At 46.4% G+C, this 24,127-nt stretch overlaps 1 protein-coding gene across 2 annotated transcripts; it reads left to right on the top strand.

The window, feature by feature from the left end:
* Positions 1-820: 820 nt before the first annotated feature.
* Positions 821-23,352, top strand: DMBX1 (diencephalon/mesencephalon homeobox 1). 2 transcript variants are annotated; one of them, XM_054384358.1, is made up of 6 exons: positions 821-978; positions 2,193-2,204; positions 15,784-15,949; positions 20,321-20,499; positions 22,139-22,493; positions 22,952-23,352. In XM_054384358.1, exons 3-6 carry the CDS (start codon positions 15,796-15,798, stop codon positions 23,350-23,352), a joined length of 1,089 nt encoding a protein of 362 aa, XP_054240333.1. In that variant the 5' UTR covers positions 821-978; positions 2,193-2,204; positions 15,784-15,795. The 2 variants fall into 2 exon arrangements, with proteins under 2 accessions (XP_054240333.1, XP_054240334.1); XM_054384359.1 differs by lacking the exons at positions 821-978; positions 2,193-2,204 and having other exon boundaries at positions 15,781-15,947; positions 20,304-20,499.
* Positions 23,353-24,127: the final 775 nt, after the last annotated feature.

The following is a 24,127-nucleotide window of genomic DNA, read 5'->3' as shown; positions in this document are numbered from 1 at the left end:
GTTTTCCTCTTTTCACACATATACACACCAAAAAAAAAAGGGGAGGGGCTGTGGGGAGAGTATACATATTTTTTAAAAATCAAACAAAAAGATCAAAACCAAAACCAAACCAAAAAAATCCGGGGGATTTGTTAACTGTTCGTTCCCCCTCTTTGCCCACTTTCTCTGCCTTCCCCGCCTGCTCCTGTCCCGGCGAAGCCGCCTAGTGCACTCCCGGCCGCTGGAGAAAAGCTTTCTCGATGGGGCGGGCTTCAGACTTGCTGCCCCTCGGCTCCTCTAGGCTCCTTCCGTTATTCCTAATTTTACCTCTCTATGTCGTGTCCCCCCTACCCCTTCCCCTTTAAAAGAGCAGCCAAGAGGTACAGCAGGCTGAGCTGAAACAGCGAGGGGCCGGGAAGCAGGTGGGGGGTCCGCGACCGCTCTGTACTGGGAAATTATACTCCACCAGCACCTCCGCACAGGGGCTATCGGGGAAGAGAAACTTCAGGGTCTGCTCCAGCGTGGTGCTAAGCAGGTGGCGCGGAGAACGGGAGGGGGGCATGACTTCCCTCCCCTGTGCCTTACGGACTCCATCACACCCCAGGTCTGGATCTAACCCTCCTCCCTCCACCGGCATCCATCCGCTCCCAAGGATTTAATTAGGCGTTTACACCTCGGCTTGGAGTAAGTGACTGGTAAGAAGTGTTGGGGAGGGAATGGGGGGGGTGAGATAGGAGGTGTACCAGCAGCCCCGTTTTGATTGACAGGGTGGAGGACCATTGAAAATCTTTCTGGGTAGCTCCCAGGTCGCTATGAAGCTCCTTTTAAAAATCCTTCTTCAATGCTGCCTCCCGGTAGATGGCAGCTGCGCCGGGCTTAGAGGCAGCGCGCAGAGAGCGCGCAGCGCGGATGGCGTAGGGCGAGACGGGGCGCAGCGCTGCGCCCGCTCCCCGCGCTCCCACGCGTGGAACCGCTCCCACGGCGAGCGGAGGGGCCCAGGTAAGAATCCCGCCACGCACACATAAGCAAAAAAGCCCCGGGCAGCGCGACTCCGGGTGGGCCCGGGGTACGGGGGCAGAAATAAGGCGAGTTTGGGACTTGTTTGAGAAGCGAGGGAATCTCTCCGTGGGGGACTCAGCGCCCAGCGGAGCAGCCGCTGGCAGGGATGCGGAAGAGGGGAAGCCCAGCGTGGGCTTCAGCGCAAGACCTTTCCTGTGATTTTAATTTTTTTTCCCCTTTAGTTGGAGTATATTCCGTTTTCTCATTAAAAATTAAAAGAGGGTGGGGTGTAGGGAGGACGGGGGTCAAGGCTAAACTCCAACTCGCAGCCCAGGGCTTGGCTCAAGCAAGACGCGGCTTGTGCTGGGACTCTGGGCCCTCTCCGGTGTGGGTTTAAGTGGGGAAAAGAAGGGTGCCATCCGGCTCAGGGGAAGCTGCGGGACCTACATCCCTCCGTCTGCCGGGCTCCGAGGTGCGGAGAGCGCGACTTTCCTCTCCATTTACATAATGGAGTTTTAATGAGCCGCGCAGCTCGGTGAGAGCTCGCCGGGGGCAGAAACCGCCCCGAGCGGGTCTGGGATCGCGGGAGAGGCTGGACGATGGCCCCGCTTAGGGGACAGCTCTGGAGTTATTTGGTTTTGTTTGGTTTGTTGTTTGGTTTTGTGTTTTGTTTTGTTTTGTTTTTTTCCTGGTACGACTGGAAGTTGAGTGCGGAAGAGGCAAGACTCCGCCAGCGCTAGAAAAACCTTTCTAGGGGAAAATCATACCCCCACAGTAGCCCGTTGAGAGGTTAGACTGCAAAACGGACGAGGACCCGCCTGCAAGGGGCTGGGGGAAGCGGGGAGGGGGGGTGGGGGGTGGGGGGCGCCGTTTGTGCCGCCTCTCTTCCGTGCTCTCACTCTGCAAGAGGTATATAAATCCCGGACCTACGCTGTCAGGCTTGCTTGATAAATTAAGGGCTTCGCAGTCGAAACCTATTTACACCTCCATTACAGGGCTAACCAAATGGGGATCAGCATGCATATTTTTAACGGGAGAGATCTCATATATCTTCGCCAGAGCCGCCCCTCGGGCCATGGGATAACAGATCGGGAAGGGGGGAGGGGGCGACGGCTTCTCCGGCAGCCAGCACTTGAGCAGAGAAAAGTCCATGTTCCCGTTTGCTGCCGGCTGCCCCGGGCAGGAGGGCTCCCCCTATTTGCAGGGGGAGACAGTCGCCTCCCCGAGTCAGGCCCAAAGCTAGGCCCGCGGAAAGTTTTTGTTCCGAGTTGGAGTTTGACTGAGAGACTTTGTAGCTGCCCATTTTTGTGGGCAGAAGGGACAAGGAGCACTCCGCACGGACCCCTCCAGTCCCCACAGCCGCAGCTTTCCTCGGCTGCTCTTTTCATTTACTTACATTTGCTCAGCAGCTGTCGGGGGGAGGGGGACGGGAAACATGAACGACATGGGCGGGGGTCAGTGCATCCCAGACTGAGTCCTTGGTGTTCCCGAGGGTCGGCTCCACCAGTCCGGCAGCAGAATAAGATAGGGCATCATTCCCCGTTTACCTGCGGGATGTGCGCACAGAGCGCTGCCTGATCCCTTTCAAAACGAAAGGCGGACGGAGCGAAACTGTACCGAAACCTGGGACCCGGGGAGGGGTTGCTGAAAGGAGGGCTCTGCGGGTTGCCCTCCGCCCTCGCTGCTCCGGTTGTGTCCCGCGCCCCAGCACCGACTTTCAGTGTTGAAGAAAAGGAACTCTCCCCTCCTCCGCCCCATCCCATACCCTCCGGCGGCCCCCTCCAGTTCCACTTGGTTAGCTCAAGTTTTCCATGTAAATGACAGTAATAAATATCTAATCATGTCCCGCAGCTATCGACGGCTCGCCGAGCAACCAGCATTAATAAGACATCTAGGGGAAGCGAGGGAAAATTTAGAAGGAAGAAGGAAAGTTTTTTTTTCCGCTCTTCCCGAAACGGTTTCTACAGGCGAGGCCAGAAAGCAAGGGACTGGGGATGAACCAGGAGGTGCAGAGCCCCCCACATCCTCCGGAGCTATGGCACCTGTAGGGCTAACCCATCTCCTCTAATTAACTCCCTCCCCAAACCCCAGCAATGCCCCCCCGCCCCGGGGTGAGAGTCTGTATTACGCGGGCAAGCGGCGGGTCCGGTTTTGTCTCCCGAAAGCCCCGCGGAGCTTCGTGTGTCTATCCCCGCCGTGATTCCCAAACAATTAATGGGGCTGTAAAGAGCTTTTAATGTTGATTGGAGGGGGGGGGGGAGTGGGGGGGGGGGGGCGCGAGTGGGGGCGGAATGAAATGGAGTGGGGCTGAAATTAAACCATGAGAGTTGGATTTGTTCGCCTAACGCTAAACAAATGGACTGATTACCTTCTTTCCAAACGCATCAGTCATACTACATTAAGTAGCAGAGAGCTAATTATCCCAATTAGGAGGCTGATTTATAATTAATGGCTTGGACCAAGTGATAACTGGATGTTAATGGATAAGTTTTGTCTGAAGTAGCCTCCCGCTTCCCCAAAGGCAGGTCTGTAGGGTTTTTTTCTCTCTTTCCCTCTGACTTCTGCACGAAGCACAAAGCAAATGAGTAGCGAAATCTGCTCTTGGCTGGCTCGGTGTGGAGACCGTCTTCTGGCAGGTCCCAGGGACAGAGCGTTCCACGAGCTAGGCTGTGGGATAACCTCCTGCACCCCTCTTACCCAGCTTCTCAAGAAATCCCTACTGCTTTTTCCTTCTCCTCTCTGATATTCCAACCTGTGGACATCTAACCCGAAGTAGCCCTATTATCCCACGTCCCCATTTGGTGCTGGGTTCCTCGTGAACCCACGGGACATGAATCCTGTCCTCGATGGGAGTAAAGGTTGAGCCCCAAAGGATGCCCCAGTGCAGACGAGGCTGTTCCCCTGCTCTACCTGTCCTAGGAAGTGAAGGGTGGGATTCAGCCAGAGGAGGGGAAGATTTACACCTTCCCTGGTCCTCCGTAACTCCCCGTGCAATTGGGGAACAGAGTGAATCTGCAGTTTCTCATTGCTTCTTGTTTTTCTTAACCACATCTCAGAACCAGCATTTTGTTTAGCTTTTCCCTTCTACGCTTGCTTTTCACCCATGAGTAAGTTGGTGTAAGTCAGTCTCGGTTCTTCCTTTGCCGCAGACAGAGAGACTTGGACTTACAACCCTTTGGCTTTCAGACTGTGTTTCTAAGTTCAGTTTTTCCATTCTAACTAGAAACTGTAAGGGCAGAAAATTCCTGAAAGGGTCGGAGTTACTTCATCTCTGAGTTACCCCATGACTGATGAGAGGTTGTGTTAAATTACACCATCATACTTGAGTATGTCCAAACCCATACTGTCAGTACACAGAAAGCCCATTTAGATTGGCTTTTCTGCTTTCCCTGCTAATTTAAAGAGATCTTGGTGTCTCCTTGGGATGGTCTTCTCATGCTCACATGAATGCTCCTGCAAGCACGTTATTGCCATCTCGGAAGACAGAACTCTGTTTTACAGCGCCAAGCAGATCCGTTTGTCCTTAGGGCTGGAGTCTCTACCTGCACCAAAGAAACAGAGCCCGAGGAGCTTCCCACAGGTCAGAGAGGAGGACAGGCTGGCCAGACAAGTTTTGCACAATGCAGTCATAGAGGGAGTGACTGCAGTGACTCTTGTTCCCAGTGTCTATACTCGTTAAAAGACCACTCTGCTGAGAAAGAGCAAAATTGGATGAAATGAAGCCAAAGTGAACAGAGTTCCTCTGCCCTCTACCATCATCACAACCAGCCCTGCCAAAGCAAAGGTGCTGCAGAGAAGGTCCAGGACGAAGGTGTTCTGATATGGCTACCTGCTGGTTTTGCTGGTGAAGCTCTTGGTCAACCCTTCAGCTAGAAGTAGCCTGAGTTTTCTGAGACAGCAGCTATTCTTTCTGTGTGTTTTCAGGGGCATATTAAGACTCAGTTTGTCAAGGTGGAACTGCTTTTACTGAGGCTCTGATAAATGTCAGTCCTGTGTAAACCCTTTCAAAACGCTGAGTGCTGACTTCTACCACTCACAAACAGAAATATTGGTAGCTTCCTTGCTTAATTTGACAAAATCATCGAGGCAAGGAAATATGAAGAACATAGATTCAATAAAGCTTACATTTTTTCAGTCCCATGCAGCTACTGATAAACTAACCTTTTTAGGGTAGCATCCACTAAAAACCGTCAAAGAGGGTGGAGAATTTTGAATTGCAACTAAATATACAGGGATCACTGAGGTTAGCTGTGCCCAAGGATTTTTTCTGCCAGTCTGTTTCAGTCCAAAAGTTAGTTACTTTTTTTTTTTTTTGACTAGCAGTTTTACAAAGGATGCCAAATGTATGTTTATAGACAGGAATTGTGGGTGGGCTACGTTATAAATGTGATTTCTTCCTGGCAGCTGCTGGCACAACTGTTAGGACCAAGTGCAGCCTCTGCACGGCTAGAGCAAACATACAGGAGAAATGCTGCTTTAAACTCACCAGTTGTTAAAACTTGAAGGATGAGGAGTGTGGGGGTATGATTCTTGGTAATTCCAATAGGATCCACTAAAAAAAAAAAAAAAAGGAATGGTTTATCTGGGAGAGGTGAACTGGTGGATCTCTGAGGTTAGAAAATGCTTCTACCAAGGCAGCTGCAGAAGCCTGCTGTCTCTAGCCACTTGATGCCAAATGTACTGAGCGCCAGGGGGGAGCAAACAGGCAGCAGCTCTGTGTGCCCATGGCATGCATTAGGCCAAGGTGGGTAAATGTGCTTCTGCTGAAGGACTGCACATCTCCCAGCAAAACCCAGTGCATATTTGGCTACTCTGCTTGCTTTGCAGCGTGCAGCCCTTTAAAGCACAGATCACCTGCTGGCAGCCAAAATCTACTGCTTACCTTGGCAACTGCACTTAATTCAGCATATGGATCCAAATGCTTACGGGAAGGCAGCATTACGTGCACCACGATGCTCCCAAGCACCTGGTGCCTCTGCTGCCAGCTGCAGTTTGTGGACCTCTTTTAAAGCGTCACAAGCCTCTACCATGCAATTGCATGGCTTGCTGGAGCTGCCTTTCAGGGTTTCTTGGTCAGTTTGTTTGTTTGCTGTTTGTTTTTTTAGTGGTTTTTTTTCCTTCTTGACTAAGGTAGGCTTTATCTGTCATTTTCTGTCATCTGAGCAGAAGGAAAATGCCACAATGTGTTTTGTGACTGTGGTTTTGAGTGCTATAAGCATTATCTGCAGGGGCAGACCCAGGGTCCAGCTGTACCTGCAAAATCATCCTGGGCTTTCAGCTTCTGTGTCCTTCAAAATGTGCATTTTTTTTTTTTTTAAATCAGTCCAAAATCAACTTCAAACAATATTGCACTCAGTGTCACAGCCTAACAGCTTTTCAGCTGACCAGCTGAAAGACCACCTAGGAAAGTAATTTTGTGCCAAGTGGGTCAAACTACAATGATGCAGTACAAACCACTGCGTTTCACAGAGGCACGTTGCTATCTTCCTTGTGTGCATATCTAACTGCTCTCAGCTTAACCCCCAGAACTTATGGCTCCAGCTTACATTTACCTGATGAATAGTGATGGTGGGTGAAGAAACTCTGCTTACTCCATGCCTCATCCCAGACATTGCCTTTGGAGCCCAGCATCTCAGCTGAGGCATTACACCAGGAGCACCTGGAGCAAGGACATTTTTCCTTCTGCTATCCCAGACAGCAGGCTGGCAGGTCCTTGGAAAAGCAGAAGAATCTTTAACTGCCTCATCAAATCTTTACAAAGCTTATCTGTCAGGGCTGTCCTCTGCCAGCACTTCTCAAAGTGAGTGATCTCTCTTGTTAGGGCTTGGGGCTAGATTGTGAGATCAGTGTTGTGATTGTGGTGCCCAAGACCTATTCAGCAATGTTGCAGGCTTAAAACATACTTCAACACAGAACTGCAGTCCCTTATCTTGTTAATGACACCATATCACGGGTGAAATCCTCTGTCTTCCAGGGATTGTGGAGATTCCTGAATGCTCAGCAGCAGCCCCAAGGAGCTGCTTTCAAGTGAGTTTGTTCATGCATCTGACCTACAGTCAAATATGCCACAGGCAAAACTGCTTTGGGTGCAGAGAGCAAGGAGTGAGCCACCCCTTGTTCTTCCAGCAGCTCTGAAAAAGGGCAGGGTTTGGAAAGGCTGGATCTCTTGCATTGTCCAGCTTGGGAAATTCCCTTTATCACTGTTAAGGCAAATGAAATGATGTTTCTGAAGAAAAGCCATTTTTGCAAAAGTGAGAGGAGGGGCTGAGTCAGACAAACCATGTGCAAACATAACTAAGCCAGAAACATGCTTGTGTTGGAAGGAGTGAGGAGTGCTTGTGAATTCAGTAATTTAATTGTACATCACTTTAAGGTTGCCCTGAGCCCTGAAGTCAGGCTCAGTCTGGAGCCAGAGATGCTGTCAGGTCTCTAGATGTGAGAGCAGATGGGCAGTGTGAGTCCAGAAGAGCCTGGCTGCAGCACGATGCAGTTGCTTTTCACATCCCTGAACGTCAAGCGTGTGGCAGCAATGCTGGCAGAACTAGGCTGCAGGTACCCAAACTCCTCAGGGTCAATCTGGGCTGCAGAGTTTAATTTCTGTGCACTATTAATCATAAGAAATATAAAATGCATGATTTTTTCCTTTTTTTCTTTTTTTTTTTTTCCCTTCCTGTTGACTGAGCTGGGAGCAGAAGGAGATCCTGAAAGTAGAGCCAGAGTGATGTTCATATTAAAAGCTTTTCTCCTTTACCCAGGGAAATGTTTCTGCTTCAATATAGACTGCAAGAGCTTTTACTGAGGTCTGAGCATGACTCTAAATGGGAGAACTGAGGTTTGTTTATCCCAATTTGGTCTGTAAGCACTGGTTGTCATGTGTAAATTTCGGCAAGCAAGAGATTTAACACCACAGTGATGTGTAGTGATCCCAGTCCCAGCTCTACACTGCAAACTGATGAGCTGCAAGCCTTAAAACTGGCTCAGAATTAAGGACTATGAGCGTGTCTTTATTTCATTTTGGACTTTGTGAGCCTGCCCTTTGAAGTGTGCTTCTGCAAAGAGAGACACTGGAAAGTCTTTTGCTGGGACCTGCCTAATCAATCACTTGGTTCTGTTATCTGGGGCTTTGAGGCAGGGGAAATGATGATTTCACAAAATCATTAAATAACAATCACAGCAACTTATGCGAATTACCTCTGCAGGCAGGGCCTGTTGTCTCAGCCACCTGCAATCTGGTGTCTGAGTTTGGAGGGCCCTGCAACAGAACTTCCCCATCTCATCAGGACGTTGTGAGGACTGGTTTATAAAACTCACCAACTCTCTCACATTCTATTATGCTTTACCAATACAGTTGCTGTGATTCTCAGCAACACAGCCCTGGCAGAGGCAATTCTTTTTGTCTACCTTAAAACTGTGGCAATGTCCCTAACTGGAAGTATTTCCAAACTTCAGCTGCTGGTTCTCATAAAGAGATCTTTTTCATTTACACCAAGGTCAGTAGGAGCAGCTGAATGTGAGCCACAAGAATCGACGTAATCAGTCAGGTTTTGCTTTTGGGGGGTTGCAACATGCTCAATTAGTCCAGGTCTAATTAAGAACTGAGAAATTAACTACACTTCAATTCAGGGACTTACATAGGTGTCAAAATATTACAGAAATGGAGAAGCTTGAATTTATTTATTTATTAGAGTGGTTCTCGACTCCTTTATTTCATTTATACGAAAAGTCCTTTGGAAGCCAATTTTTATGGCTTGTGTTGCTCGGACTTTGAGGTTTGAATCAGAAAATATGATGTGTTGCAGTATTTCTAAATGATTTATGTTTAATCCACTGCAAAGGTGAAATTGTTTCCTCAGACATTCAGCAATCCTATGTGAGAAACAAAACTGGTTTATAACACGTTGCTTATTATCTTACGTGATTTTTAGGGTTTAATATATCTAAAAGATTTAGGGATATAGGAGGAAAAAAATATGAAAAAAAAAAACCCAACCTCTTTCAAGGATCATTTATTCAGAACCCCCCAGGTATGTAATTCATTCAGCACCAAATCCACATAAACCCAAGGTCTATATATAGAGTGAGTGTGATGGGTTGAAATTTCCCTCCCACATTAACCACACCAGACCAGCTTATTTTCCCAGACTGTCAGATAAACAGATTCACTACCTTGCTGATTTGAATTGTTTCTGAATAAGGACTCAAAGCATAAAATCATTAAGTAGGACAGCTCCAGGAGGCAGAGGGAGGGGAAAAATTTGTTGTCATTTTATTTTCAGTGGTGTTTATTGCCAGCAGTAATAAGGGGACTTTGTCAGCACAATCTGTTTGCTGTTGCTGCCCATCAGTGATGACCAGCGGGTCCCTGTGCTTTCCATAAACACGGGTGGAGATTCGCACTGCCTGAGCAGGCACTGAAGACCACAGCTTTCCTTTCTACCAGACAGGGCTGCTCCTATTTTATTCTGTCACCTGCAGGACTGCAAAAGGCTAGATAAGAACACCAGACTTCTCTTCAGCCATTTCTTTCAACTGGTGCTTTTCCCATGTTCAAGCTGTGTCTTGCAATTAGAGCATAGACCTGAAGTGGTGTCCAGCTTTTCTACACTTCAAAGGCATCTCTGGTGAATCTCTCTTCATCAGTAACGAACTATGGCATTGAAATTCACTTTTACTAACAAGCTGCCAAAATCCAGATGTGACTTTTTCACTACTGTTCATTTCCAATGTGAAGAAGGTCTCATACCATCCACCAAACACCACCCCTCCCAATTTCTGGACAGATTTAGAGGAAAGAAAATGTAAGACCTACAGTGCCCAACAGTCAAAAGCAGATTTTGATATCATCATCTTCTCTAGGAAAATAATTAGTCTTTTAAAGTCATAGATATTATCCTATTTTTGATGTCACCTGAGCATCTTGTACAGTTCAATGCACTTTTAGTCTCAGCACTGTTTTGAGTTTTGGACTCAGCACTGAGAGATACCAGCCACAAGGAGAAGAGAAAATGGTCCATACCCCCGCAAAGCTACGAGTCCTACATCCAGCCTCAAATTGATCTCGCCCAATGGTGTCTGCTTGAGAGGGACAAGTGTCATGTCCTAGGCAGTTTTTCACTTCTACCTGGGAAAACCATCCAGAACAAGCTACTGAAGAAAATTCCTCCTTTATTCAGTTTAGATTTGGTAGGGAAAGGGAGTGTGTTTACTCCAGAACAGTGCACCTGAGCAAAGCCACTGTCTTGGTTTAAAATTCCTTTCCTCCAGAGCAGTGTCAGCACAGGGAGCTGCCATGGATGTCCTTATTCAGGACAGCTCAGCATGGGGAAAAGCTCTCCAGTGCTGACATGAGCTCTGTGGCCAGCACAGGTGACATTTGAGTTTACAGGCTGCAGGGATCGATACATTTCTCCCTTAATAAGTTTTGTCAGTTCTGTGCTTTTGTTAAAGACTTTGTGTGTGGCTGGTAGATAAAGCCAGGTGCAGACTGAAGATGTTTTGATGGGGGAAGGGGTTAAAATGAGGAGTGAGCAGAAAATGTTTCTGATCTTAAATTCTTCAGTGCAGTTAACACAGCTGAAGCTGTGGGGTTTATGATTTTTTTTGTTTGTTTGTTCTGCTTTTTTTTTGTTGTTGTTCAGTTGTTTTATTTTTCTTTCTTGCTAGAAAGGAAGATACGCAGGTTTTGTTACATGGAACTTCTCAAAAAAACTTTAGCATTTAATTTTTAAAAGATGCTTTATTGTTCCCAGATCTATTTCAATTCCACACCCAGACACAAGCTGCTGGGAAGAGGAGTTTTTCACCTGGCAAGGAAACGTGTGGTTCTCTCTTCTTTGCATCTTATCCCAGAACGAACTTAGGTGTCTGGATACAAAATTAGTGACCAGGTAGGGACACTTAAAGCTTTTTACAAAAGTTGAGAAGGCAAAGATGATAATATTAAATCCTAGGGCTTAATTTCACTTGTTAAATGGTGTGCAATAAATTACACTGCTCTTGTGCTATATGATTTGATGGGAAGTTGAGAATTTGGAGGCCAGTCCTGGGAAAGGGTAGATGGGAGCCTTGTTGCAGCTGGTGCAGCGCAGCTCTGCTCTGGGATAACAAGGTTCATGTTCCTGGCTGGTAAATGTGCAAATTGTTTTACATCAAATTTAACAGCAGCAACTGAATGAAAAGAGGTCTGCTTTCTGGATTACTCTGTGATGGACAGAGACCTGCATCATCTGGCCCCTAAGCAATGCAGACGATGGAGGAACCTGCATTTCTCACAGGCAGCTGCAGTTAAAGATAAGGGAACTCCTGGTCCTCTCTGTGAGGCTGGATCCTGGTAGGACACAGCCCCCACAGAGAGGTCTGCAAGCTTGGGAAGCAAACTGGGCACAGCATCCGTGGAACTTCCATGGTGAAAATTCAAGTGAGAGGTAAAAGCCATAGGAGAGTTTTTGAGACTGAGGTAGTAATGTCAGGATTGTAAAGGCAGAAGGAGCAAGAACCTCAGCAGGGTCTGGCACAAAGCATGGTGTGGAGACCTCACAGCCTGGTGCTGTGAAACATAGGTAGCAGAGCAGCAAGTCTACTGATGCTGGGGGTGGCAGAGTCACTGATGTGGCACTGAGGGGCTGTGCAGAAGGAAGCCTTCTGCCTCAGGAAGTATTAAGTCCCAGGCACTGTTTGGAGGCATTCATCCCCCTGTGCCGATCCTGGAGGCTCTCAGTAAGAGAAAACCCAAGCTGGCCTCACTCCACAGAGAATTTTTCTTATCACCTATTGTTTTCCTGCACATTTCCTCAGCTTCCTTTCCTTTCTCCACCACTCCCACCTCTGCAAACATATCTGATGTCCAAAATCAGGGTGAGGCATCCCCTTTCTTTTGGGATGAACCTGTGTTCCCCTCCAGCTATATCAACAACTGCTCAAGCCCATATCCTTCTGCAAAGCAGGAGCTCAAAACTTTACTCTCATCCTTCTCCCAGCTGTGGCTGTTCCTGAGGCCCTCCAGCTACCCGGAGACATAAAAGATGCATTTGCAGATTTTGAAAATTAAAACCATCTATACAGCCAGTGGGAAGGGATCAGCTTATTTGGTTGCTTAATGAAATATAAAGATTATTTTAACCAGTGTAAGCACTATTCGACAGCTTGTGAAACACAGCAGTGGCTTGATGAATGGCTTTCTCCATTTAAAAAAAAACCAAACCACAACCAAAAAACAACTGCTGCATGATGTCTTTTAAATATTTAATTTATTGGGGTCGGAGCGTGCGCAGAGCTGACAGTTGAACAGGAGCTGTTTCTGGTCTCGGTTAACTTTGCTTATGAGGCTGAACAGTCTCACTCAGTAAATTCCCTCTCTTTTTTTTTTTCTTTTTTCTTGTTTTTAATGAAATTTGGGATGATATGTTTGCTGCACAAGTGGGTGGGAAGTTCTCTGCCTGTCACCTACACCACAGCGTGTCAGGCAGTTATCCCTAAAATGTATTAAGTCCTCTGCTTTTGAATTCCTTCATCTTTTATTTGATGCACCTTTTTTTCTGGGCCACCCAGAAGAGTTTGATCAAGCACACATGTACACGCAAAAGCAGACAATCAAATGTTTGTTTTGACAATCAAACAAAAATCTTCCCGGAGCAAGCGTTTCAGTGGAAATACTGGGCTCCAGACACAACATCCTTGGCAGTGTCCTCAGAAGACTGTACAGTATGGGAAAATTCCCCTCCTCTCCTCCTTCATTTTTCCCTTAATGTGCCAGCTTAGTACACAACCAATGTTGTGCAAGGAGGATTAGAAAAGAAACAGACGTTTCTGTGAGTTGGGAGTCAAAGAGACACTTGGCCTCCCATGTATCTCCTGGCAAGGCTGAGCCCCAGTGTGGATTCTTCAGCATCTGTTAAGGTCTGGCAACAGTCCAGGGCAGTTAATAGGTTCTGTATCCTCAAATGGTTTCCATGAAACACACAGGAACCTAATAAGCTTTGAGACCACCACCCTCCTGGCCAAAGCTGGTGGAAATGGCCAGCTCTACCCAAGCTGAAATCATGGCGCCAGCCAGTTCACCAGTCAGAGAGTGGGAAGGGAGGAGGCAAAATGCAGTGGCAAACTTCTGCTTCACTACCTGCATTGACCAGATGAGCCAGTCCTGCTCTTGGACCATGAAAGCAAAGCAGTGAACAACTCTCCAGCTGGCTGTGGTGGTCTCGCTGACAATGGGCAGCTGAGCAGTACTACCCCTGGAGCTGGCTTGGTCCACACTGAGTGCTAAAGACGGGGGAAGACTGTGCCACAGACACTGTCAAAATCATCCAAGGTGCTGTCTGGGGTGGGGACATGTAATAGGAGATGTCCTCTGTGGACTTACAAGCTGCAGGTCACTAAGACATGCTCTTGTCCCTTAGCATGTGCCACCAACAGCGAAGGAACATCTCTGCGATGCTTCTCTGTGAATCTGACATAGGGAAAATGACAAACCCCTGTGAAGTTCCTCAGCTTGATCAGAGAACCAGCAAACAATTTTGGCATTGCTGAAGTCTTCCCTAAGCTTGATCAGAGCAGAGTTATGGTGTTCTTGTGTTGAGGTCAGCCTCTGAACCAAGAGTAGCCGTTTTCACAGAGCTTCAATTTAGAACAGCATTGGTTTTCTCCACTGTTAGAATGAGTAAACTCATAACAAAGTGTAGGTGAAGATTATCATTTTGGTTTAAGGTCATTTGTTGTGGGTTTTGTTTTGTTTTTCTAAAATTAGGGTAAGTTTTGAACTGAAACATTTTGGAGATTAATCAAAAAGAATTGCTTGGATACCATAAAACAAAGCAGATCTGCTGGAGCCTGCTTTCCAGGAATAACTACAAAATATGTCTCAGGCACCATTAAATGCATTTTTCAATAAATTAGCTACTCATAATGAAAACTGTCTGTTTGTACTTTGAAGTAGGAGATAGATTGTTTTTTTTTTTCTCTTATACTCTTATATAGGTTGTGAAAAGAAAGAGGGTGATTGGTAACATTCTCCATGGGTCATAAGGATGTGGAGTGAGGTGGGATGTGGGTTCCCTCCAACTTGAGATACTTGTTCTATGATTCTGTGTAGGTGCTGGACAGCCACTGGTTGTCTTTTGAGTCTAAATTAAAGAACTGCAGAGTGAATCCGAAGTGGACAAACAAAGAGACATAAAGGAGAGGGGAGGTGGCTTCAGGGTGTGCATCAAACCTTTGTGGTGTCTGCCACTCTTCACTGGCGCTCTTGGGATTGAAATGATGTAGTGGCAAAGCAAAAGGGACCTAGGGAGATGGGAAAGAGGCTGAGTGCTGGATTCCCATACTATTTTTCGTTTATAATTACTGAAGTTTCTTTGAGAACACAACCCCAAAGCCAGAACTCACACTGGTGACACAAAACCCCTCAGTCAGAAAGTACCAGCCCTGAGCTGGCAGAGTGTTTGACCAAACTTGAACTGCATGGCTTCCCTCCTCCATTCCTGGGTGCTGTGATGGAGAGATACTTGCAAACATGAGGCCAAAGGATGCCTCAGGTTATTTCCTCACCCTGTAGTACAAAATTCAGCTGTTTTTCCCGGGCACAACAGCTTGGTCGCTGGACAAGGTCACTCTATGCTTGTGCTTCCCACACCAAGGTGGTTTGGGAGAAAATGGGAATTCAGAGGAAGAGGGTCAGTGGCACCAACTCATTTCCATTCCTCCCACTTCATGACTCTGTCCTCCATGGTATAAATCCTCTACAGGAGAAATGAAGGTCTTGAAGGTAGTTGTTCAATCAAATTTCTACTATTTAATGCATCAGGTTTCTCCTGAAACCATGGGATTTGGACCACCTCCTTCCAGTGACCAAACTGCTTTCAAAGAGGTTGCCTAGATAATGTGCCTGCTTTCCTTAGGTTAGTCCAGCCCTTTCTCTCAGTCATTCCTTGCACTGACTTTTCCAGGTGATGACTTGCTGATATAAATGGGGTTTTAAAAATTATGTTTTGGGGCAAATGTTTCACAACTTCCTTTCTAATGTCATACAAACTACAGAAATGGCATTCTGGAGGCCCTTGGTCGTTTCTAACAGGGATGAACGAAGCATCCCACAGCTTTTGAGGTCAATATTAGCTCAGTTTTACAGATGGTCTGCAAGGAAATACAGCTTGAAGTTCTACGTAGAACCATTAGCTTTTGGAAATAATTTCCTTGCTATGAAATGTCAGTATTACAAACCTTAATTCCTTCTTTAGCCTTAACATTTGATTATATTACAGATTTAATTTATGCTGCATCCTTTTTTTTTTCTTTTTTTTTTTTCACCTTCTGTACCATTTGTGTTTGGTGAAGAAAAATAAATGGAAACAACTTGTGCATGAGTAGGTTCGGATAAGACAGATTGTTGGACATTATAGCAATGGGATTCTGGAACAGCTCGGTGTAGGAAACAACAGGGACAAAATCTTTGCTAGCCCTGGGATAGTGATAAATTAATTCATTAAAATTCACGATAATATGATAAATTTTGTTATGGTATGTAAAAAAAAAAATCCTTTCCTGTTTTTTTGTTCTGCATAATGTGGGTGATATATGGTTGGATATTGGTGTCCAAGCTTGGAAATCAGACTGATGTCACTGGTGCTTTAGTTCTACAGAAGGTATTTTGATTCCTGACCCCAGAACCTGTTGGAGTCAGGATTTTGGAAGTAAACCTTGTGTGCAGCAGTTTAAGCGTGAGCTCAGGATTTCCAAAGCTCTGCTGAGACACCAGGACCCTGGAATAACGTTTTCCCTAATCACCTCTCTCCTCTGGCTGCTGTTTTTCAGGTTTATGTCACCATGCAGCACTATGGAGTGAATGGTTACTCCCTCCACGCCATGAACTCGCTGAGTGCCATGTACAACCTCCACCAGCAGGCAGCTCAGCAAGCCCAGCATGCCCCTGACTACAGGCCCTCGGTGCATGCCCTCACCTTGGCAGAGAGACTGGCTGGTAAGAACAACTCATGGCATCTGCCATGAGAACAAAGAACAAACCTTTGTTGCTTGCAGTGAGTGGAACTCTTCTTCAGGAGTTGGAGTGTGAGAGAGTCAACTGGCATGGGACGCTCCTGAATAGTGGCCTTATGGCCGAGCTCTGCAGGTGACACATGCCCTCCAATGTCTGCTGCTAGCAGACTGCTGCACCTTGCAGCAAACTGGCATCTAACAGCTGGGGAGCCTGGAGGTGAGAAGGGATAAAGCCCCACTATATGACATTGGAAAGACAGAATTAAAAAGATACTGAAATATGCTTTAACAAGTGGACTAAAAATAACCACAAAAAATTACCTTATTGTTAGTAAATAATAGCATGGAGTGAATTGGATCCCCAAAGGGTCCAGGACTTGCATCTTCTAACAACCATCTTCTGCCATCCCAGGCCACAGTTTGTTCTTCCATATTGATCCTTCTTGTAACTATTTTCCACTTCTTATCCTACCAAACACTTTGGAAAATGATCTTCATTTGGATCTTCTTTGGGTCTCACCTTGACCTATTTCTTCCTCAGGATCCTAGACCATGGCTTGGGTGATGCTTTCTTGCAGGCCCCTTCTCTGTTGCTTTTATATTTTCCTTTCCATGAAAGAGCTGCTTTTTATGCTCAAAGTCTCATATGATTTTATCCAGAGAGGGTTACTTACACAGCATTGTTAATATGGGACAGTGGGAAAGGAGCTGCTGCTGTGGAGTGTCTGATCTGTTTTTCCATCTTTAAGTATGAGTCTAACAGCCTTACACAGACACTGTCATTAGAAGGAATTGCAAAGTCCAGACAGTATTTTATGATTTGGTAAGGGAAATTCACAGAATCACAGAACGTATCTGGTTGGAAGCAACCTCAAAGATCATTCAATCCAGCCCTTAACCCACCACTGAAGGGTCAACACTAAACCACATCCCTAAGTGCTAGGTCCACATGCCACTTGAACACCCCCAGGGATGGAGACTCCACCACTGCCCTGGGCAGACCATTCCAACATTTGATAACCCTTTCAGTGAAGAAGTATTTCCTAATATCCAGTCTAAACCTTCCTCTCCAGTCCTGTTGCTTGTCGTCAATGAGAAGTGTGGACACTATTTTGCGTGGTAAATACCTGGTCTACTTTTCAGCCTACCACAAAACACCCAGATCTGGCTGAGATGATCCAATGCCATTGCAACGCAAATGGTCCACACCTGCAACATCACCAGGGATTGGATGCAGTGCGGTAGAGCAGACCTGACCATCACTATACTGAAGCTAAAGCAAAAGGATATCATAGAGATGATTCTGGAGAACAATCTTCCCTGACTGAACATTACACATCTGCTCTAAGCTATCTTTCTATGTGTCTGATAACTAAGGCACAGACACACATACACACACCAAAACAAAAGAAGAAGTGACTCCTTCCAGCCTAAAGTAGGTGGAAAAAAATATCTACCCAGAAAACTTTAGTGGGCTTAATTTAAGAGACATGGACTTAAGCCAAAATAAGGATGTGGAAGTTTCAAGGCAGTCCTCCTAGGTGGGTAGTCTGTGAAAGTATGGTGGTAAGGGTCTCAGATTCTGTGGATCAGCAAACCACATCCAACTCTGAGATCTGCATACCAGCAATGTCCCAGCTTCCAGTAGTGACCACCTTCACATAGCTTCTCAGACCGTGCACTGTGAACTGTGGTATCTCTGGGGCCTGCAAGGCAGAGCTGGGTGGTGTTGTCTGCACTGAAAAAGAATCAGTGTGATCAAGGAGACCTAGAGTCTAATCCTGGCTTTACTACTGGGCTGCAGACTGATGACAGGTGGACATTTTCCTTGTCCTGGTTATCTACCCACTCCTCCCTTCACCCTTTCAGTGGGTAGGTGATCAGATGAGAGCAGATAGTTCTGAACTCCATGATGTACCTTACAGACCTTGAGTCTCAGGCTGCGCCTTTGCGAGATGTAAAGATCTCTTGAAAGATTTTTGTGATCACCTCTGTCTTTTACAGTGCAGCATGAAGGATCTAACGTCTTGGACCCTAACTAGGGAAAAAGCAGAGGGAGATTAAAAATAAAATAAGAAAGCTATTCTCATCTTCTTGGCCAGGAGATTCAGTTGGTTTTCTGACCTCTTATCTTTAAAATGAATAACCCATTTGCAAGGCTTTCCAAATTAAGTCCCACGGTCTCCTTGTCTGCTTATTATTTGCAGTGTAGATATTACAAACCTACAAGCAGGGTTTCTTTGCAGTTGCTTCACATCCTGTTACTTCTGAATATCTTTCAGTGCAGGTCATAGATCTCATTTGCCTTCCAGGGACAGCCAGAATAAAGCAGCACAAAAGCAAATGACCTTAAGTCAGAAAACAGAGGTTTCTGATTGTAACTGCAAAGCCTCACCTGCAATTTATATTCTCCTTTGTGCACAAAGCCTGAAAACATAGTTAAAACATTAAAATAATTGCTGACTGGCTCTCGTTGGGGTGGCCAAACTTAATGCATGAGCTGCTGCCTCCAGGGAGCTGGTAGGTCTAACCTCTACTCCAGAAATTCAGGAATATTCCAGCCTGGAGGTAGGGTGTTTAACCAAGTGTCCTTTACCCAAACTTCTCGTACTCAAAACACAAATGTCAGCTTTGTAAAGCATCCTGGGGTAGCTTCACTGTCTTGTCCTGGGACATCTGGCTGCACTGTAAGCTGCGTCCGAACGTGCCAAGGCTGTTCTCTTTGCCTCCAAAGCGGCAGGCATTGCCAGCATTTGAATTCCCCACAGTGCTACACTACCTTGAGCACAAAAGTCTCTGGTATGTGACCCACACTGTATTGTGTTTGGCCAAAGACCTTTTAGCCCGATCACGTCTTTCCCAGGTTGCCAAAACCACGCAGCCTTGGCAGGCGCTCCGAAAGGCGCTGCAAATGCTGACCCCGAATGAAACCGCTGGAAGCTTGGGAGAGGAATGTTTGAGCGGCGCAAAGCTGATTTGCTACGCTTGTTACCCAACGTATTCGGGACCTGGCTGTGCGGTTCTGGGGCTGCTCCGACAGCAGGTTTTGTTTTGTATGTTTAGATTCATGCCACGATGGTAACGAAGGCACAAATAAACAGCAGCACAAGCCTTCGTCTGGCTGATGATGTCGACTTTTCTCCCTGTTAGGTTTTGTTTCCTAGGGTGTCCATTCCTCCCTTCTACTGGAAGTCACATTCTTAACTGAATTAAGGATGATGCCAGACATTGCTCTTTCTGCATTTCCTCTTTGAGAGGAAACGTCTTGCCAGACTGTTTAATTCCAAAGCTCTAGCACAGTGTGTCCCAACTTGCATAATAAGGGATTTTAATTTTTTTTCATTTAAAAATAACTTATTTTCATTGATTTAAGATCTTTCTACTCCCACTAAGTGTTGTGCAATAACGAAGCCTCTGGGAAAACGAGAAGCTCTTTACTTGTTTGCCTCAGATTTTCTCCAGTCTGAATTTCTTCTCTCGATTTTGCAAGCACAGTTTGCAAAGTCAGACCTTGTGAGTAGCTTCTCTACTAAGAAGAGCTCAGCACACAAGTTCTGGGCTTGCAGTCAGTGGGGTTGGAATTGGTCCTGGCTGGCATTTTCACCCCACATGCTGGAGAGTGTCCTTACTTGGTAAAGCACTTGTTTCAAGCTAAACAATGCACACCAGTTTAAGTGCTTTCCTAAACTGGAGCCCAGAGCAGCACTCCAATATGCTTTGAAGGCTACAGTGAGCCACATATACGACACTAAAAAAGGGCCAGGTTTTTGGAGAGATGCATATCTTCTAATGCAGCTGCAGCCAACAAAGTGAGCTAGAAGCAGCTGTCTTTGAGCTGCATGGACTCTTCTCACCAATCAGCACAGCATCATAGCAGCATTGAAGCCTACCAAAGCTCTGCCCTTGGCTTCAAGGAGAACATAACATAATGTTGGGGCCCTCTCCTGATTACAACAGTGAATCTCCCCACCTTGGTTTTAATATTGTTTCTTCAAGAAAGATGATAATGCCACAGTGGAGTCTGGACATCCTTGTGTCCTGCCTCACCGATGTTGGAGCAGAATGGCTCATTGGAACCAAATTTGGCTTTGGATCCTCAACAGTTTGCACAACCATCATACAAAGAGTTTCCCATTCTGTAATGGAACTTCTAGTCAGTGGTTTTATCTCCTCGTGCACCTCAGTTAGCCAGCAAAATGTGTGTGTGTGTGTTTTATTTGATCTAAAACCACAAAAAAGAAATATTTTACAAGTTTCTCTGGTGGTAGGAAGTGCTTTATTCAACTGTCAGCATACAAATTCCAATAATTAAATTGGCCACTTTTCTTGTCTTCCAACGGCTGTACATTTCAAGACATCATTTTGGAGGCACGTTATGGATCCCAGCACCGCAAACAAAGGCGGAGTCGCACAGCCTTCACTGCCCAGCAGCTGGAGGCACTGGAGAAGACCTTCCAGAAGACTCACTACCCAGATGTGGTGATGAGAGAGCGGCTGGCTATGTGCACAAACCTACCTGAAGCCAGAGTGCAGGTACTGATTTTGAGTGGAGATGTTTAAAGGAATGTAGTGGGGTGCTGAGAGGGCTGATTTTGACCTTTCAAGATTCCTCCAATGTAGCCAAAGATTTTGGGGCAGTAAAGCCCCAAAAAAAGGTGCCCAAAGGCAGAAGGAGGGAGAATGAAATCATCCAAAGTCACACAGCTGCTAAAGAAATTCTTAATCCACATGCACATTTTTTACATTTGGGATTGTCTGAAGCGTATACTGGTTCTCATTTGTTCTTTCACATTTCTTTGGGGAGAATTTTAGAAACATCAGCAGAAGTCTATTTATTTATTTATTTGCAAGGCTTTTCTGGCTTTCTCAGAAGAGCAGAAACCCAAGTATTTCCAGCTGCTCTTTTCCACCATTGTCAATATTTGTAACATCTCAGGCCAAGGTTGGTTTAGTGGTGTGGGTTTTATTGTTTGTTTGTTGAGATTTTTTGTTATTGTTGTTGTTTCAATTAGCCCAATATGTTTTGTAACCTGCTGGTGGTGAGGTTCTTGCATTGCTGGTCTTTAAAAGAATTAAATAACAAGTTCTTCAGTGTGAAGTGGATAAGCAGTAGTAGAAAAAACCTAGTTATTTTCTATAAATGTCTATACATCTTGATATTCGAGATTTTTGTTTCCTCCCCTAACTAACCAAACAACACTGGGGGAAAAAAAATTGCAAATATTTCTTTCAGTCCATAAATTTAAGTTTAAAAAGTATGGATTCTCTCCTCCTTCCCTAAATTCAATTCCCATGTAACAATGTGTAAGGACATGTTTTGTGTGTTGCTACCACAGTTTTGGTGTGCATATAAACAAATGGCTTCAGAAGCTAACAGAGTTAGTAAGAAACTTACAGAGCTGTAAGTCAATATAATGGCATCAGACGTGGTTGGATACCCATGCTTGACCAGTTTAGCAAAAGAACCCACCAAAAAAACCACCACCAGCTGCAGTGGCTTAAAGAATCAACACAAAGACTGCACACTTTTTGAAATCTATTTATTGTGCTGTTTGTAGAAGCACTAAAACAGGCAGAGCTCTAGGATTCAACAAAGTAGAATGGTGTTTGGGCACAGTGGGCTTGCAGTACCTCGTTACTTAGAATCAGAATCACAGAATCACAGAATAGCTTAGGTTGGAAGGGACCTTGGAGATCATCTACGCCAACCTTCCGCCATGGGCAGGGACACCTCTCAGCTAGACTTGGCTGCTCAAGGCCTCATCCAGCCTGGCCTTGAACACCCCCAGAGGAGGCATCCACAACCTCCCTGAGCAGCTTATTCCAGAGTCCCACCACCCTCGTACTGACCAACTTCTTCCTAAGATCCAGTCTAAAACTACTCTCCCTCAGCTTAAGACTATTCCCTCTTGTTCTGTCACTGGAAACCCTTAAGAGAAGTCTCTTTCCAGCCTTCCTCTAGGATCTCTTCAGGTATTGGAAGGCAGCTATAAAGTCCCCCCAGAGCCTCCTCTTGTCTAGGCTGAACAACCCCAGCTCCCTCAGCCTATCCTTATAGCAGAGGTGTTCCACTGCTTGGAGTTCCCTTAAAGCTCCCAGGCTGAGTGATGTTGAATTTGGTGTTAAGCAGGATTCTCACCAGTTTTCCCCCTCACTCTTTGTGGCTCTGAAGGTTTGGTTCAAGAATCGGAGAGCCAAATTCCGGAAGAAGCAGCGTAGCCTCCAGAAGGAGCAGCTGCAGAAGCAGAAGGACTGTGAGGGGAACCGCAGTGAGGGAAAATCTGAGCCACCTGTGCTAGAGACCCAGATCACCACCCCAGACACTGAGAAGGTCCAGAGCCTCCCAAGCGAAGTAAGCGCAGACCTCAGCCTCACCCTGTCGGAGCAGTCGGCCAGCGAGTCAGCACCTGAGGACCAGGCTGACAGAGAGGAGGAGTTTAAGAGCACCTTGGAGGAGGCTAAAGTGGACAAGAGCCCTGGTGTGGACAGCAAGGCTTTGAACTGCAAGAGAGCAAGCCCAAAATCAGGTGAGGAGCAGCATCTTGAGTGGGAGTTGGCATTTCCAAGGCAGGGTGCTGGTGTTTGAGTATGGTCCCTATTCCATATGACATGGGTGCTTGCAGTAATCTGTCCAGACTTGTCTTCTTGTCCCCAGCACTAAAGGTGACTCACAGAGAACACAATGTCTGTTGTAGCAGGAACATAAAAAGAGCAAAGGCCTTCTGCTCAGGTTAGAGTATGGGGAGAACAGCACCCAGCAGCAGTAGGAAAGACATAGCAAAGAGGTCAGTCACAATTCTACACTGTAGGATGCCAAGTATGGAGCAGACATGTTTAGCTCTCCTGAGCTACCACAACCCCTCTTGTTTGCCCTCCTGATGCAAGAGAGAAGTCCATGCCACAATTCGAATCCTGCTGGGGTGCAGATCAGCTCTTGCATCCAGCCTGTAGACATAACCTCCCTCCCCTCTGTCTCCTGCTGCAGAGTCCCCAATCAGCGCAACTGTGACGCCTTCATCGAGCAGTGGCCTGGCTCAGACTCACTCCTACTCCTCCTCGCCCCTGAGCCTCTTCCGCCTGCAGGAGCAATTCCGCCAGCACATGGCAGCCACCAACAACTTGGTCCATTACTCCTCCTTCGAAATGGGGACACCCTCTGCCATGCCCTACTTGGGCATGAATGTCAACATGGCTCCGCTGAGCTCCCTGCACTGTCAGTCCTATTACCAGTCGCTGTCCCACGCTCAGCAGGTGTGGTCCTCACCCATCCTGCAGGCCTCCAGCTCCCTTCCAAGCCTGAACAGTAAAACAACGAGTATTGAGAACCTAAGGCTCCGGGCAAAGCAGCACGCAGCATCCCTCGGGCTTGACACCCTACCCAACTGACTGCCAGATGAGCTACCACTGCCCGTGAGAAGATGCACCAGAGCTTGGCACTAGACATGTCACTCCCTGAACCCCCACCCACCCTCATCTCTTCCTGGAGTAAGGTGCTCCCTTTCAGGGAAAACTGCATTTATTGACCCCTTGTTAGCACCACGACTACATCAGACACTGCTACTGGCCTGGTCTTCACAAAATATTTAAGAGGAAGGGGGAGAGGATGTGTGTTTAGACAGATGGACTGTCCTCTGGACCACTGTGAGTTAAGCCTGTAACATTCAGGAGAAGCCCCCTTTCCTCCTCCCTACCCCCCCTATGATAATGTGCCAACTGTTACATACTCCTTTTTTGTTGTTGTTGTGTTCTTTGGGAGAAGAAAGAGCCCTGCTTTGTCTTGTATATAGTTTATAATGTTGACAGCACCCAGCGCCCGTGTGTTACTGTCAGTGTTACAGAACTGTGACCTCTTTTGCTTTTATTCCCCTTCCTTGTCAATTTTAGTAGCTAGTGTCAAAGATGCAAATCAGCCATCTTCCCCACTCCAGCCCCTAGCTAGTTGCTCTTCTTGGGTCAGCATCCCAAAGCTGTTTATGACGAAGAGAAACGATTGTGCACTTCACCGCTCCACCTCTCCCTTCTCTGCTCGAGATGATTTTTCTAACAGTCAGGAAATGATATGAAGGGGAATTTCCTGTTTAAGCACTTCCTATAAGGCAAGCATCTTTTGTTTACATTTTAATAGCACTTCTTGAAAGACAGAGGGCAAAATACTGACCAA

The sequence above is a fragment of the Indicator indicator genome, chromosome 10 (assembly GCF_027791375.1).
Source record: "Indicator indicator isolate 239-I01 chromosome 10, UM_Iind_1.1, whole genome shotgun sequence".
Taxonomy (NCBI): Eukaryota; Metazoa; Chordata; class Aves; order Piciformes; family Indicatoridae; genus Indicator; species Indicator indicator.
This window is presented reverse-complemented; position numbering and strand designations above follow the sequence as displayed.

Coding starts and splice junctions, on each gene's coding strand:
- DMBX1 (XM_054384359.1), top strand. CDS start 15,796: ATGCAGCACTATGGAGTGAATGGTTACTCCCTCCACGCCATGAACTCG. Junction 15,948..20,303: donor ACCTTGGCAGAGAGACTGGC/TGGTAAGAACAA, acceptor CTTGTCTTCCAA/CGGCTGTACATTTCAAGACA. Junction 22,494..22,951: donor GAGAGCAAGCCCAAAATCAG/GTGAGGAGCAGC, acceptor CTCCTGCTGCAG/AGTCCCCAATCAGCGCAACT.